Raw genomic sequence first — 13,510 nt, forward strand, 5'->3', positions numbered from 1 at the left:
GGGAAAGAAGAAAAAGGCACTCCCCAAAGAGATGTGGTCACGCTGCAATTTGTTTTTTAAGCCACTGAAGCCAGAATTCTAATAGTGATCAGTCATGTGGGATCTGGTAGCTACAGGCTACTCTAATGGTTATATCTTTGCAAATCACATAGACTTTTTTTAACCATTATTTGCTAAGCAATATAGTTTAACAACTATTTACATAGCATTTACATTGTACTAGGTATTATAAGCAATCTAGAGACAACCTAAAGTACATGAGAGCATAAGTTATATGGAAATACCATGCCATATTATGAGGGACTTGAGCATCCCTGGATTTTAGTGTTCACAGCAGGTACTGGAACCAAACCCCCACAATACTAAAGGATGACAGTATATCCATGACACCTCACAAATAAGGTAAGCAGACTCAACTTTATTTTAAAATAAAGCAGATCCCTAACAAAAGAGTAACCTGCTCCACATAGCCATCTCCCCACCACCACCACCACCAATCTGATCACCTCTGCCTCGCCCACGGCCCCTTCTGCCTCTTTCTGTGCCTCTGCCAGAAGGTCCTCCACTTTTGGTGCCATCCAATCCATTTTCCTGACCCCGAACTGAAATACAAACAAAGCAAAACACAGATGGCCAGAGCACAGTCAATAGGATGTAAACAAATGCATAAACAGTATGCAATATAGTACTGGGGCAACAAAAAGCAAAAAGGAGAAAAATGAACTATAAGGATGGGACATAAGGGTTACTTGGGGAATGGTGATAAGTCACAATGAAAAGCTGTTAAGTCAAATAATTTTACCAGTAAGTACAGGGTATTGGTGGCTGTTGTTAGAAAAGTCTACATGCAAGAGATGTCAAGATCTCATAACAGATGATGGCAAGAAAAGCAAAAAGGGTAATACAATGGTTCCTGGGTCCTGCCTAGCAGGACCCTGCCATATCCCTGGAATCTAGACATTACTGACCCACAGCTGGTTTTGATAAAGCCCCATGCATACACTCTCGTCCACGGCTGGCACCTCTCCCCCGTCTTGGTGGTCCACCACGTCGCCGACTGTAGTCTCTGTCCCGGTCTCGATTTTCTTTGCCTTCCTCATTGGATTCGGTCTGGCCACCATCCTTCTGTCCTGAGATGCCCTTCTTCTTCCCGACCATTTCCCAGGAATGCTAAAGGAGGGGAGAGCACTCATGTCCAATCTGGACTATAGTTCAGGGTCCCAGAGATGAAAATTGGAACAACTCAGGTCCAGCAGGTGGCACATGGAGGTTAAGGTGCTGGATTCTATACGACTGACTTCATAATTCGAGTTACAGACCCAGTGGCTTGGAAAACATGCCAGATGCATCTGTATGCATGCTCCAAATCCCAAGAGGAGACCGGAGAAAGGACTGCAGTGTAACCATCAGTCTGGGTGTGATTTCTCACTTTCTCTCTCTCTGGCAAGTGCACACACCCTACAGCAAAAACTTAAAAAAATAAAATAAAATAAAAGTTGGAACAACTGGGTGACTTAGCCATTCTCTCAGCATCCTTATATAAGACATTTCCATTAGTTTATTTCTGTTTAAATAGAGAACACAGATAGAACCTAAAACCAAATTTTAGACCTACCACTGTCAAAATTAAAGTTCTTTTTATAGAGGTGTTTATGAGGTAATGGATTGTAGGGCTCACTCCCATGAGGATCACCAAGATCTCTATCCAGTTCACCTTGTATATTAACCAAAGGACCTAATTCTTCTGTTTGCATGTTTCAAGTGTGTTTCGTAGACTGAAAAAAATGAATGCCCTTTGGCTTAAGAAACTCATACATTTTTAGTCTTATTCATATCAAATAAAGCAAAAAAGAAAATGGAAAGTTTCTAAAAGTTATCTATTTAATATAAATTCAAAAGGAGTAATTTGGGCTCTTGGGATTATTTTTAATCAAAAGTCATAAGCTTTTGGGAAAAACAGCAACTTTGCCCACTTACGTACCTATACACACAAACAAAAAGCAACTTCACTTAAATAACAAAACAGCAGCCACAGTTCATGCCCTGAGACATGATGATTATGGAAAGCCTTCCACCCCAGTTTCACTTGTTTGTGTTCTTCCTACATTTTCTAAATTGTTATGATCCAATTTAACCGTCTCCAAAGCAGAATATGTATCTATGGTATGTTCCAAATTGCAGGAGGAAAAATTTGTTCAAAAAATAAATAAGTTAAGGGCCAGCAGGTGGTGCAGTGGTTAAGGTGCTAGACTCCCACACGGTCTACCACAGTTCAAATCCCGGACCTAGCAGCTTGCTTTCTCACTTTCCCTTTCTCTCTCTGGTCAAATTTAAAATAGTAATAATTACAAGAAATAAGTGATTCTTAAAAAAAGATAAAATAAGTAAATAAGTTAAATACTCTCAACATTCACTCCTCAGGAAAATAAGCTTTGTACATTTAAAATTTCCAATTCATGCATACCTTAGCCAAGCTGCAGCAGTGCAAGCAGTAGGGTGCCAAATGCACAAGGCTGGATCTGCATGGGAGGTCAGTGTTTGATTCTTAGACCACCCTAAAGTAGACCTGGTGGGGTGGCATGCACCTGTAATCCTAGCTAATTGGAGAAGCTTAGGCAGGTGGCTCAAGGCATGGCAAGACCCTATCAAAAATACTGTGCCCTCAGGACTAGCAGATGGCAGAATGGTTATGTCGCTGGACTCCCACGCAGTTGACCACGGTGCGAGTCCTGTACCCAAGTGGCTTAAAATTCATACTGGGTACATATGTGTATGTGCCCAAAATCCCAAGAGAATGGAGAAGGGATTGTGGTGAGGCCATCCGCCCAAGGGGGTGATTTCTCGCTTTCTACCTCTCCAGTAAGTGCATGTGCCACAGAGCAAAAAAATCTCTCTCTCTCTCTCAAAAAATATCCTCTCTTGGGACCAGCAGTTAGCATAATGGCTATGCCGCTGGACTCCCACGTAGTCAACCGCGGTTCGAGTCCCAGACCCGGTGGCTTAAACTCACGCCGGGCGCGTGTGCGTGCGTGCCCAAGATCCTGAGAGGAGAATGGAGAAGGGATTGCAGTGTGGCCATCCCCCCTGGGGGGTGATTTCCTGCTTTCTGTCTCTCTGTCTCTCTGTCTGGCAAGCGCACGCGCCCTATAGCAAAAACCTCTCAAAAAAAAAAAATATATCCTCTCTCTCACATTAAAGAAAAAACAGGCATACCTTGATTTACACATATTTTTGCAGAAAATCTGTAAAAATGAAACTCCTAGGACAAACATCAAGACTATCACATTTTTACTATCTTATAACTTAACCATTTAAAACAACCATGGGCCTGGTACTCAGCAATTAATGAGTTTTAAGACTATGGTCCAGGTATAACACAAAATTGTTACTAATTTTCTCAGGATAGACACTAGCATTATGGTCATGTTAAGGAGTGTCCTTCTTTAAGGAACACATGCTGAAGAGGTTAAAGAATAAAGTACACCTATGCTTTGTACTTATTCCATACAATTCCAAGTGTCCATCTGGATGAGATAAATGGATGAACAAAATGTGGTATATATACACAATGGAATATTATTCAGCCTTCTTCCTTTTTTTTTTAAAGAGTTATTTTATTTAACTTTATTTATTTACTTGTTTTTATTTGACCAGAGAGGGACCGAGCAAGAGAGAGAAAGTGAGAAAGCAAGTACCAGGTCCGGGACTCGAACCATGATTGGTCATGTGGGAGTCCAGTGCCCTTAACCACGTCACCTGCTGGACCCTCAGCCTTCTTTTATTTTTTTATTTTATTTTATTTTTTTTAGCCTTCTTTTAAAGATTTTTTTATGTATCATTAATTCACCAGACACGGAGAGGGAAAGTGAGAAAACAAGTCACCAGGTCCGGGACTCAAAGTGCAGTCAGCATGTGGGAGTCCAGCATCTTAATTACCCTGCAACCTGCTGGTCTCTTATTTAGACTTATTTTGCTTCCCACAAGTTTCACTGGTACCTGGTTTATTTGTGGCAAAAGATTACACTCTCCAGCTTATTTTCCTTTTTGATACTGTGAAAGGTCAAACTTGTAGTGGTAGACAGGAGGTGAGACAAAACATGACTTGTGTGGAAAAAAAACTTCAAACTTTTAAAAAAGTTAGTCCTATCTACTCCCCCCCTAAAATAAATCTGGAGACATTAATTCTGGAGTAAACACAAAATGAACCAATGGCACTCTATCTTGGTTGTCCAGGAAGTAAAATTTCAAATAACATTTATAAAGTAAAACTTAATTTAAAACTACGCTACTTGGACCGGCAGGTGGAGTGGTGGATAAAGGCGCTGGATTCTCACATGGTGGACCACAGTTCAAGTCCTGGACCTGGTGGCTTGCTTTCTCGCTTTCCCTTTCTCTTTCTCTGGTCTCTCTCTGGTCAAATTAAAAAGTAATAATAACAAATGGAATTAAATAAAAAATTCTTTAATAAAAAATAAAACTATGCTACTGGGGGGGAATCTACAAATTAAACTCAGCAATTTTTAAAAGTTTTCCATTATTTCCCATTTTCTCAAAGAAATTAAGAAACCTCCAACACTGAGTTTGATATGTCACTATAGCTTCAGAAAGTTTGTTTCTCTAGCAGGATGAATTCTGTATTTATTTCAACCAAAATTCCACAGTATAAGGCCAAGTAAATTATTTCAAAATGATACACTGCTCATTTAAAAAAAATAAAGAGTTCTCTAGTAAAACAGTGCAGGAACATCCCAAAGGTTAATAAAGCAATGTCTCTGTTCTTTTCTTTTTTTTTTTTCATTTGGAGACAGACAGAAAGTGAAAATCACTCCCCCAACCCGAGGGGATACCAACACCACAATTCCTTCTCCTCCATTCTCCTCTCAGGATCTTGGGCATGCACACACACATACCCAGCCTGACTTTAAGCCACTGGGTCTGGGACTCAAACCACGGTTGACCCCAAGGGAGCTCAGCGACATAGCCATTATGCCAACAGCTAATCCCTAATGTCTCTGTTCTTGAGAATTACCATTTGGTAAAAAGATCAGAGGAACACAGAAACAGAACTCTCATTAAATATGAAGAGGAGAAAACAACTTTTTGGATTCCAGGACAAGAGGACCTGTACAATACCTCCTACCCTGTAAAGCTTCTTTCTCTGCTATCTCAGCATAAGTAAGTTCAGGTAATGAAATGGTGTTGTACAATGTCAAGCTGATAATGACGGGGATGTCCTGAATTCAGAACTGAATAGTTCAGTAACAATGAAAAAGGTGAGCAGAAATCTTCCATGATCAGTAACCAAAGCTATCAAATAGCACCTCAAATTCAGGCTGATCCAGCCTTGAAAAATAGTCACTAGCCTGGAATGAATAATTAATTCCGAGCAAATTAGAGGAGACTGATTTCACCTGTTTTCTCCTATAACTTATCTCCAGAAAGAATGTATTATATGTCATTTTAAGTATTTGCAACCCACAGCAAACAATCTCCAAGAAAGTCCCCTACTCAAAGAATAAGGTACTTTGCTTTATTTAAGTTTAAGGTGAGTAACCCACTTGCTAGTTTTAGAACTATTACAGGCCTCCCAATCCAGGACCCATGTTCCAGAACACTTTATTAGCACTCTACCGTGTCAGGGTTTCCTTCCAGCAGAACATTGATGGCTCTGTTGACATCTCCATTGCAGTCATGCAAAGCAATCACACATTCATCCTGGTTCTTGCCTGTGATATCAATCAGCTGAAAGAGAAAGATCAGAGGAACCAGCAGTTAACGTAATGGCTATGTCGCTGGACTCCCACGTAGTCGACCGCAGTTTGCGTCCCGGACCCGGTGGCTTAAAACTCATGCTGGGCGCGTGTGCATGCGTGCCCAAGATCCCAAGGAGAGAATGGAGGAGAAGGGATTGTGGCGTGACCATCTCCCCTGGGGGGTGATTTCTCGCTTTCTGTCTCTATGTCTCTCTCTGTCTGTCTGGCGAGCGCACGCGCCCTATAGCGAAAAACCTCTCCAAAATAAAAAGTAATTGGATCCCAGGATCAGCAGTTAGCGTAATGGCTATGTCACTGGACTCCCATGTAGTTGACCGCGGTTTGCTTCCCAGACTGGTGGCTTAAAAGTCACGCCAGGCGTGTGTGTGTGCGTGCCCAAGATCCCAGGAGGAGAATGAAGGAGAAGGGATTGCGGAATGGCCATCCCCCCTGGGGGGTGATTTCTGTCTGTCTCTTTCTGACGAGCCCACAGGCCCTATAGCAAAAACCTCTCAAAAAAAAAAAAAAGTAAATGGATCCCACTTGGTCGAACATGGTTCAAATGCCAGTACTGGTGGCTTGAAAACCAAGTAGGATCTGTGTGCATGTGTGCCCAAAATCCTGACAGGATAGAGAGATGGAGAAGAAGGAAAAGAATAACCATACCCCATTGATGAGTACCTTCTCTCTCTTCCTCTGGCAACATTTCTTTTTAAAAAGACCAAAATATACACTATTTTGGCATTCTAGCTCCAAAAGCAAAACATTAACACCAATTGTTTAGGAATGGGGTCAGAAGAGTTTACAAATCAAACAATTAAGCATCAAATAGAGAGTCAAACCCTGAAACCAGATTTTAGCATACCATGAATTTCCACATTTTCTAGATCCCAAACTGCTTAAATTGCTATAAAATATCACCAGCAAAGTCATTCAGTAAATAAGGAGTTAAAATTTAAGATAAAACCTGAGGTGACATGATGGTTAAGGTGCCGGACTTCCACATGGCTGACCACAGGTCAAGTTGCAAACCTGGAAGCTTAAAAATCACTCCAGATGCATGTGAATACATGCAAGCATGTGTGCACGTCCAAAATCCAGCAAGCACACGCACCCTATAACAGAAACCTAAAAAATTTTTAAAATGTAAAAAATCTATGAACAAGGTTTCTATCCAAAAGAATACATCAAAGCACTTATTTACTGGCCCAACCTATATTTCAGGTAAAAACTCTTCCAACATCTATAGTACCAAATATCCTGTGGACATTTAGGTTATTTAATTATACTTTTTAAAAAATAATTATTTTTATTAATTCTATTTTTTAATTTGACCAGAGAGAGAGAGAGAACATGGGAAAGCAAGCCACCAGGTCCAGGATTTGAACCACAATCAACCACGTGGGAATTTAGCAATCTAACCACTATACACCTGCCAGCCCACTAATTATACTTTTTTTTCTCTTTTTGGAGAGGTTTTTGCTAGAGGGCGTGTGCGCTCGCTGGAAAGACAGAGACAGACAGACAGAAAGCAAGAAATCACCCTCCCAAGGTGGATGGCCATGCCACAATCCCTTCTCCTCCATTCTCCTCTTGGGATCTTGGGCACGCACGCACACGCGTCTGGCGTGAGTTGAAGTCACCAGGTCTGGGATTCGAACTGCGGTCGACTACATGGGAATCCAGTGACATAACCATTATGCTACTTGCTGGTTTCCCCGCATTATACTTTAATTCTTTTTTTTAATTATTTTATTTAATTTTATTTATTTTAATTTGACCAGAGTTGGACAGAGTTGAGAGAAAGCAAGAGATGGAAAGTGCATGAGCAAGCTGCCAGGTCCAGGACTCGAACTATGTTTGGCTATGTAGGAGTCCAGCACCCTTAACCACCATGCCACCTGCCACCCCCGCTTTAATTCTTATAAAGGTATAAGAATTATATCCATAACTTAAAGCAAATTAGCAGTACACTCACTTGTTTTACTTTCTCCTCAAAGTCAGCATCATTATGGTCCGAAATCATCTGTGCAAGTCGGATTTGTTCCGCAGTGGCCTAGGAATTGAGATCAGTAAGTTATAATCAAGGGGCAACACTTTAGAAAACTAGGAGGAAATCTATGCAGTCAATCTCTACCCTCCTCAATACCCCAGATTCCTAGATTCCTTTTCCTTGTTACAAATGACCATGTAATAAAGCACCATTTTAGAGCCTTAAATCAACAAATGACCAAAAAGAAGAAGTTGTAACTATTTCATTCTACAATCCCCAAAAGAACAGGGAGTTTTTTTCACTGATGTTCATAGTTAAAGAAGCTTTCATATTGAAATCATAGCACTACTTTGAAACATCTGCCCCTTAATTCGCATTAATATATTTGCAAAATCATGTATATTTTTTCTGTTTCTAAAATCACCAATGCCACCCCCTTTATCCTAGGCCTAAAAATATCATAAGGATGAATCTGAGGATATAATCAGCATGTTTTCTGAGTATCTAGTGTATACTAATAAGGTATCAGGAATTTTACTAACCTGAGAATAAGTAAACTTTTCTAGAAATTCCCTTGGAAATAGATGTGAAAAAAAATACATTAAAGAAAAGTTCTAGTCTCACACACTCGGTTTATCTGACCATAACCATATATAAGCAATTCATTCATATCAGGTACCAATCAATGCCAAATTCATTATAAAAACAGATATCAAATTAAAAGAAATATATACATAGCTGGGGCGGGCAGATGGTATGGTGGTTAAGGATGCTGGACTTTCACATGGCCAACTGCAGTTCAAGTCCCAGACTTGTAGGCTTGTTTTCTCACTCTCTCTCTCTCTCTTACTCGCTCTGACCCTCTCTGGTCAAATTAATATAAATAAATAAAGTTAAATTAAAAAAATAAATGAAGTTATATAAAATAAATCTTAAAAAAAAAAACTGAGCATAGCTCTAGGGTGTCTCATTTAATTTTCAGGGAAGAGAGTAAAGATGGCAGCTCCTCGTGGAAAAGGAAAAGAAAGTAAGGCCTCAGTGAGACCAAAGGGGAAAATAAAAAGTTAGGGAAAAGGAGGTCAAATGATAAAATGTGCAAGAGCAAAGGTGTTAAAACAAAGGTGGACTAGAGGAATATCAAGATGGAAGGTCTAGGAAATGAAAAATGTACTGCTAAAGCAGCCTCGATGAGACAGGAAATGCTATCTTAGACATACAAAGCACAGAACTCATAACAGAGTGTTAAACCTCAGAATGCAGTATTAAACAACAAAAAAGGCAAGCATTCTGCAACATACCATGTTATTAACAATTATCAGGTTCAAAATAAAAAAAGAGCCAAAGACTAAAAAACAAGAGTAAGCTGGGGTCAACAGGTAGCACAGAGGTTGGGGCAGCTGGATTCCACTTCATTAACTAAACAGTTGAGAGTCTTGACTCAGGGACCAGCAGGTGGCAGTGTGATTAAGGCGCTGGATATTCCCACATGGCCAACCACAGTTCGAGTCTCAGACCTGGTGACTTGCTTTCTCACCTTCTCTCTTCCTCTTTGTCTCTCTCTGATCAAATTAAAAATATATGAATAAATAAATAAAGTTTGATAAATAAATCTTAAAAAAAAAGAGAGAGAGAATCCTGACTCACCAAATCTTTAGAGAGTAGAGAAGGGATTGAGACATGGCCATCCCCCCAGGGGGTGATTTCTCACTTTCCCTCTCTATCTGTCTCTCTATGGCCAGTGTATGCATCCTACTGCAAATAGAGGAGTAAGGCATCTAAATCAATAGCCTAATGTATAGGATAGTGTTATATTGCATAAAACCAGTATCAATCAGCAATGCTATCCATGGATTCATATTCCTTTGGGATCCTTACCTGTGGCCGCTGCTTGTGCTGTGTCTGGTTTTGGTTTTGAGGTTGTTCCCAGTTTCCCCGGGCTCGGTTAGTGCCCACCGACGTCATCATTTACAGTATATACAAATAACAGTATTTACAAGGTAGAATACTGAAAGATTAAAAAAAAAAAGTTTAGAAGGTAAACGTAGACGAAATGTTTCTCTTTCACTAACACCCTCATCACCATACTTTTATTTCTTAAAAGAACAAACCAAGATTGCCTGTTTTTGAGACACGGTTTGATAAATTCCTTAAGGAGTTGGTAATCCACTTTTGTGTAACAATTAATATATAAAGCATGTATAAGTGATGGCTTTTTAGAAGAAGTTACTGGCATAGGCCCAGCTTGGTTACTAGTCCCCTATGAACAGGTTCCATGATGCTGAACTATCTTCACTGAAAGCAAAACAATGTTAACAATGAAAAGACTTCAATATAAGTGAAAGTACATGAAGTCTCTGATAGAAGGAAGGATAATCAGTAAAGCTTGGAAACAAAAACCTTCCAGGAAAACAATAACTTAAAATACTGTTTAAAACTACTTGAGAGAACTGCCTTACCTACCTTACAAACATTTTACAGAAGTTGTGTGTGACCCCACTGCTAGGCAAAGGACAAGATCAAGTCTAGCCTCTTTCTCCCTTGTTTCCTCTCTCAGGATGCTATGGATTTTTTTGTTTAATCATAGCCTTCAACAGGGCATGTAATAGCCCCAGTGACTATGTCCAGAATCTCAGTTCCCTGGATAATAATTTAAACACACTGCTTTTACAGCTGCTTCTGTTGGTCTCCTCACATTTGCAAGAAAGCAGAATTGCAATTATCCTCCACCACTCACCTTAATGTACAGAGAATCCCACATCTGTCCCAAACCAAAAGCATCTAGCATAAAATTTTATTTGGAGACAAGGCTTCTAGAAAATCATTTTAAATTTGAGACATTAATGAAGACAAGAGGACTTAGTTGAGTCTTTTAATGTGACACAGAACACACAGGACCTTCCCCAAATCAGAATACTGTTTTTTTAGTAAGACTTGTAATAAGCAAGCATTCTAATAAATTCAAGTTTCCTTCATTCATACTTCGTTTTATAATGAAATCTCAGCTGCTGCGTTTAGTAAACAAAGAAAACATTCATCATTACAGAGTGCTCAAAATAAGGTTACTCTGGATCATTTTATTCTCTTTCAAGGAGGACGAGTTTATACTTTTCTGCTCTATTTTAACTCTTCATTAATGAAACTTTATACAGGGTAATACTACACTGTCCAGAAAACCAGGGAAGTTAATTTCACCTGTTTGTTGGCTGCCACAGAAAAAGCTGACATCTCTGTGGATAAATTCTTCATAAAATTGTGTCAACGGGTTGCACAGGTCTTTTTTTTTTTTTTTTTTTAATGTAGTCATGAATTAAGAGCTCTACACTTTCTATCACCACAGACCATTTTTTAAAGCTGCCTCCGGGCTAATTTTTAACCATTACCTCTTCCCTCTACACACATGTGCACACAAAAGCCTTTGTAACTATTTCAAGCCAGTAGTACAAGATTATTTGCTATACAGAAGTCTATTTTCCAGGTTGGCATTATAGTCAGGTTCCAACATTTAAATTACAAACAAAAAAACACAAAAACAGTTGTTCAACGATCTATCCCTTGATTCAAATCTACAAGAGGGGGGGAAACATCAAGTTATAACTAGAGGAAAACTATGTTTTTAAAACTGAACTTTCTAATGCAGAGTAGTCATTTCCAACCCAGCCCCTATAACTTTTACAAATACTGACAGCTGTCTACTCTACTCACAATATCAATTTGTGAGGATATAAATTGTATGACTAATCAGAGATGACTACATATACCATACCAGTCAAATGTAAATATATTAAGAAGTCATCCTGAAAGATACACAATTAATCGAGAAAGAAAAAGAAAACCCTCCTGATCATTCTTGCTATTAACTTTCATTTCCCTCTTACAAGGGCTTTGAAATGTGTGACTAAGAAAATTTTACCACCTAGGCAGTAACAACACTATGCAACAGGTCAAAAGTAAGCAATCTGGGATGGATCACTTGAGGGCACAGAATCAGTATTAGTAGCCTTTTGGAAGCAAGTAGAGACAAATAACCAGAGTTGTCACAGTGAAGGTGTGTTTCTTAGAAAACAAAAATATTCAAGGGAAGTAGGGTGAGAAGTACGGAGACCAAGGAAAAGTGCAGAAGCAAATATAGGTTTCAACAAGGAGTGTACCCTTGACTATTTTTTGAAAACCAGCTACTTAAAAAAATAGCCAGAGAAATTTTACTGAAAAAAATTAATATCAAGTATTTATTGAGTATCTACTATGTGTCCAATACTTCAGGAGATACAAAAACAACAGACTTGGTTGCTGCCCTCAGGGAGCTTACAATCTAATTTGAGAAACAATTCAGGAACTCAAACTGGAGTGAAATGGGAAGACTTTCTACATGTCTAACAGAGTAACTAATTTCCCTAGATGCTTTGTTGGCATGACCCCTATAGCCCTCCCCACCACCTTTATCCCATAAGAGTACTCCCCAGTTAGGACCCATTTAACAAGGAGGGGCTTCAAAAATAAAAAAAGAAACAGTTCATTTTTATGCCCCTCTCCACTAGTTCATATGCCAGCAACATTTCCCACTCATAAGGAAAACAGTCATTGGGATAGTGTAATCTTTAAGGACAACAGTATGGGATCTCACAGGAGGTTTACCAACTGATACACAACCAAAATATTTTTTATTCTCTGGTTATGACAGTTGTTACCATCATCACCTTCCAGCAAGTCTTATCGGATAATCCCAAAGCAGCTGTGGTAGAGATGGAAAAGAGAAAAGGAGACCAAAAAAAAAAAAAAAAAAAAAAATACTTCCCCAACCAGGGACTAAATCCAGCCCTCCCTGTGGCCTCCGTGTCCCAAGCAACTACATCCGGCACAGACTACGCGACTGGGCCTCCTTTTTCTCATAACTAAAAAAAAAAAAAAAAAAAAAAAGTACTTCTCCATTTGATAATCAGGGAGAGTCAAAGACGAAAACCTTAACAATAACGATAAAAACGCCTGTTACTGTGGTGTTTTCTTTCCACAACATCCTACACCAGAGGTGGCTACACTTCAAGAATGGAGGAAAAGGAGCCAGTCTCCTGTTTGTGACATCAGTCTGCAAAGCAATTTAGGGGCTTTCCACAAGGTGAAGGGTCTAAAGAAATTTGGAATTTCTGTCCCATTATGAGAAGAGTGAACAAATACCCCCGTGCTCTAGTGACGTCTCAGGCATAATAAACCCTTCCGGGGGGCCTCCATGTCTAGCTTCCCAAATAACATCACAATTGTTTTGGGTACCCAAAACTACAGTACATACAACAGCAAGCTAAAGACAGCAGTAAAAATATATCCCAAGAGCTGGGTCGGTTTGAAAAAAAGGGAGGGTAATAAGAGGAGCTGACAAAGAGGCTGGAAACGGAGAAGGGACGCAAACCCACGCGTGGAGGATGGGAGGCTCACCCCTCTCAGCGCCACATCGGGAGCCCACGGGGCCAATCGTCTCCCTACCTCCCACCCGGAACAAATGAATACTCCGCACTCCAAACTGAGGGCCACATGGGGGAGTTTGGGGCAGCTCCACCCCATCACTCTCCCTCCCCCCAGCTCCGCCACCCCCAAACCAGGCCGGATCCGGATCCGAAGAGGCCCGCAGAGGGTTGGAAAGGGAGGAGGCCCTCCTTCTCCACAGGCACCAGGCAGGGCAGAGAAGGCCCTACCTCAAGCAGGGCCCAGGCCTCGCCCGCTCGCGCTCTTTCTTGCACTCCCCCCCACCTCAAGCTCTAGCCGCATGGCCCCCCCC

General features: G+C 40.3%; 1 protein-coding gene across 2 annotated transcripts in view; it reads right to left on the reverse strand.

Annotated features, from left to right (window-relative positions):
* Positions 1-13,446, reverse strand: part of LOC114009890 (ubiquitin-associated protein 2-like) — a 23,047-nt gene extending 9,601 nt beyond the window's left edge. Inside the window, exons 1-6 of one of the 2 annotated variants that reach the window (XM_027776272.1) lie at positions 13,428-13,446; positions 9,622-9,751; positions 7,732-7,809; positions 5,632-5,742; positions 969-1,170; positions 507-602 (exon numbers count right to left, since the gene is read on the reverse strand). In XM_027776272.1, the coding sequence (XP_027632073.1) occupies positions 507-602; positions 969-1,170; positions 5,632-5,742; positions 7,732-7,809; positions 9,622-9,711 (577 nt within the window). In that variant the 5' untranslated portion in view covers positions 9,712-9,751; positions 13,428-13,446. Of the gene's footprint in view, positions 1-506; positions 603-968; positions 1,171-5,631; positions 5,743-7,731; positions 7,810-9,621; positions 9,752-13,427 lie in introns of those variants that run through there. The other variant, XM_027776273.1, reaches the window with a different exon arrangement.
* Between the last annotated feature and the right edge of the window lie 64 nt (positions 13,447-13,510).

The sequence above is a fragment of the Tupaia chinensis genome, unplaced genomic scaffold (assembly GCF_000334495.1).
Source record: "Tupaia chinensis unplaced genomic scaffold, TupChi_1.0 Scaffold000659_1, whole genome shotgun sequence".
Taxonomy (NCBI): domain Eukaryota; kingdom Metazoa; phylum Chordata; class Mammalia; order Scandentia; family Tupaiidae; genus Tupaia; species Tupaia belangeri.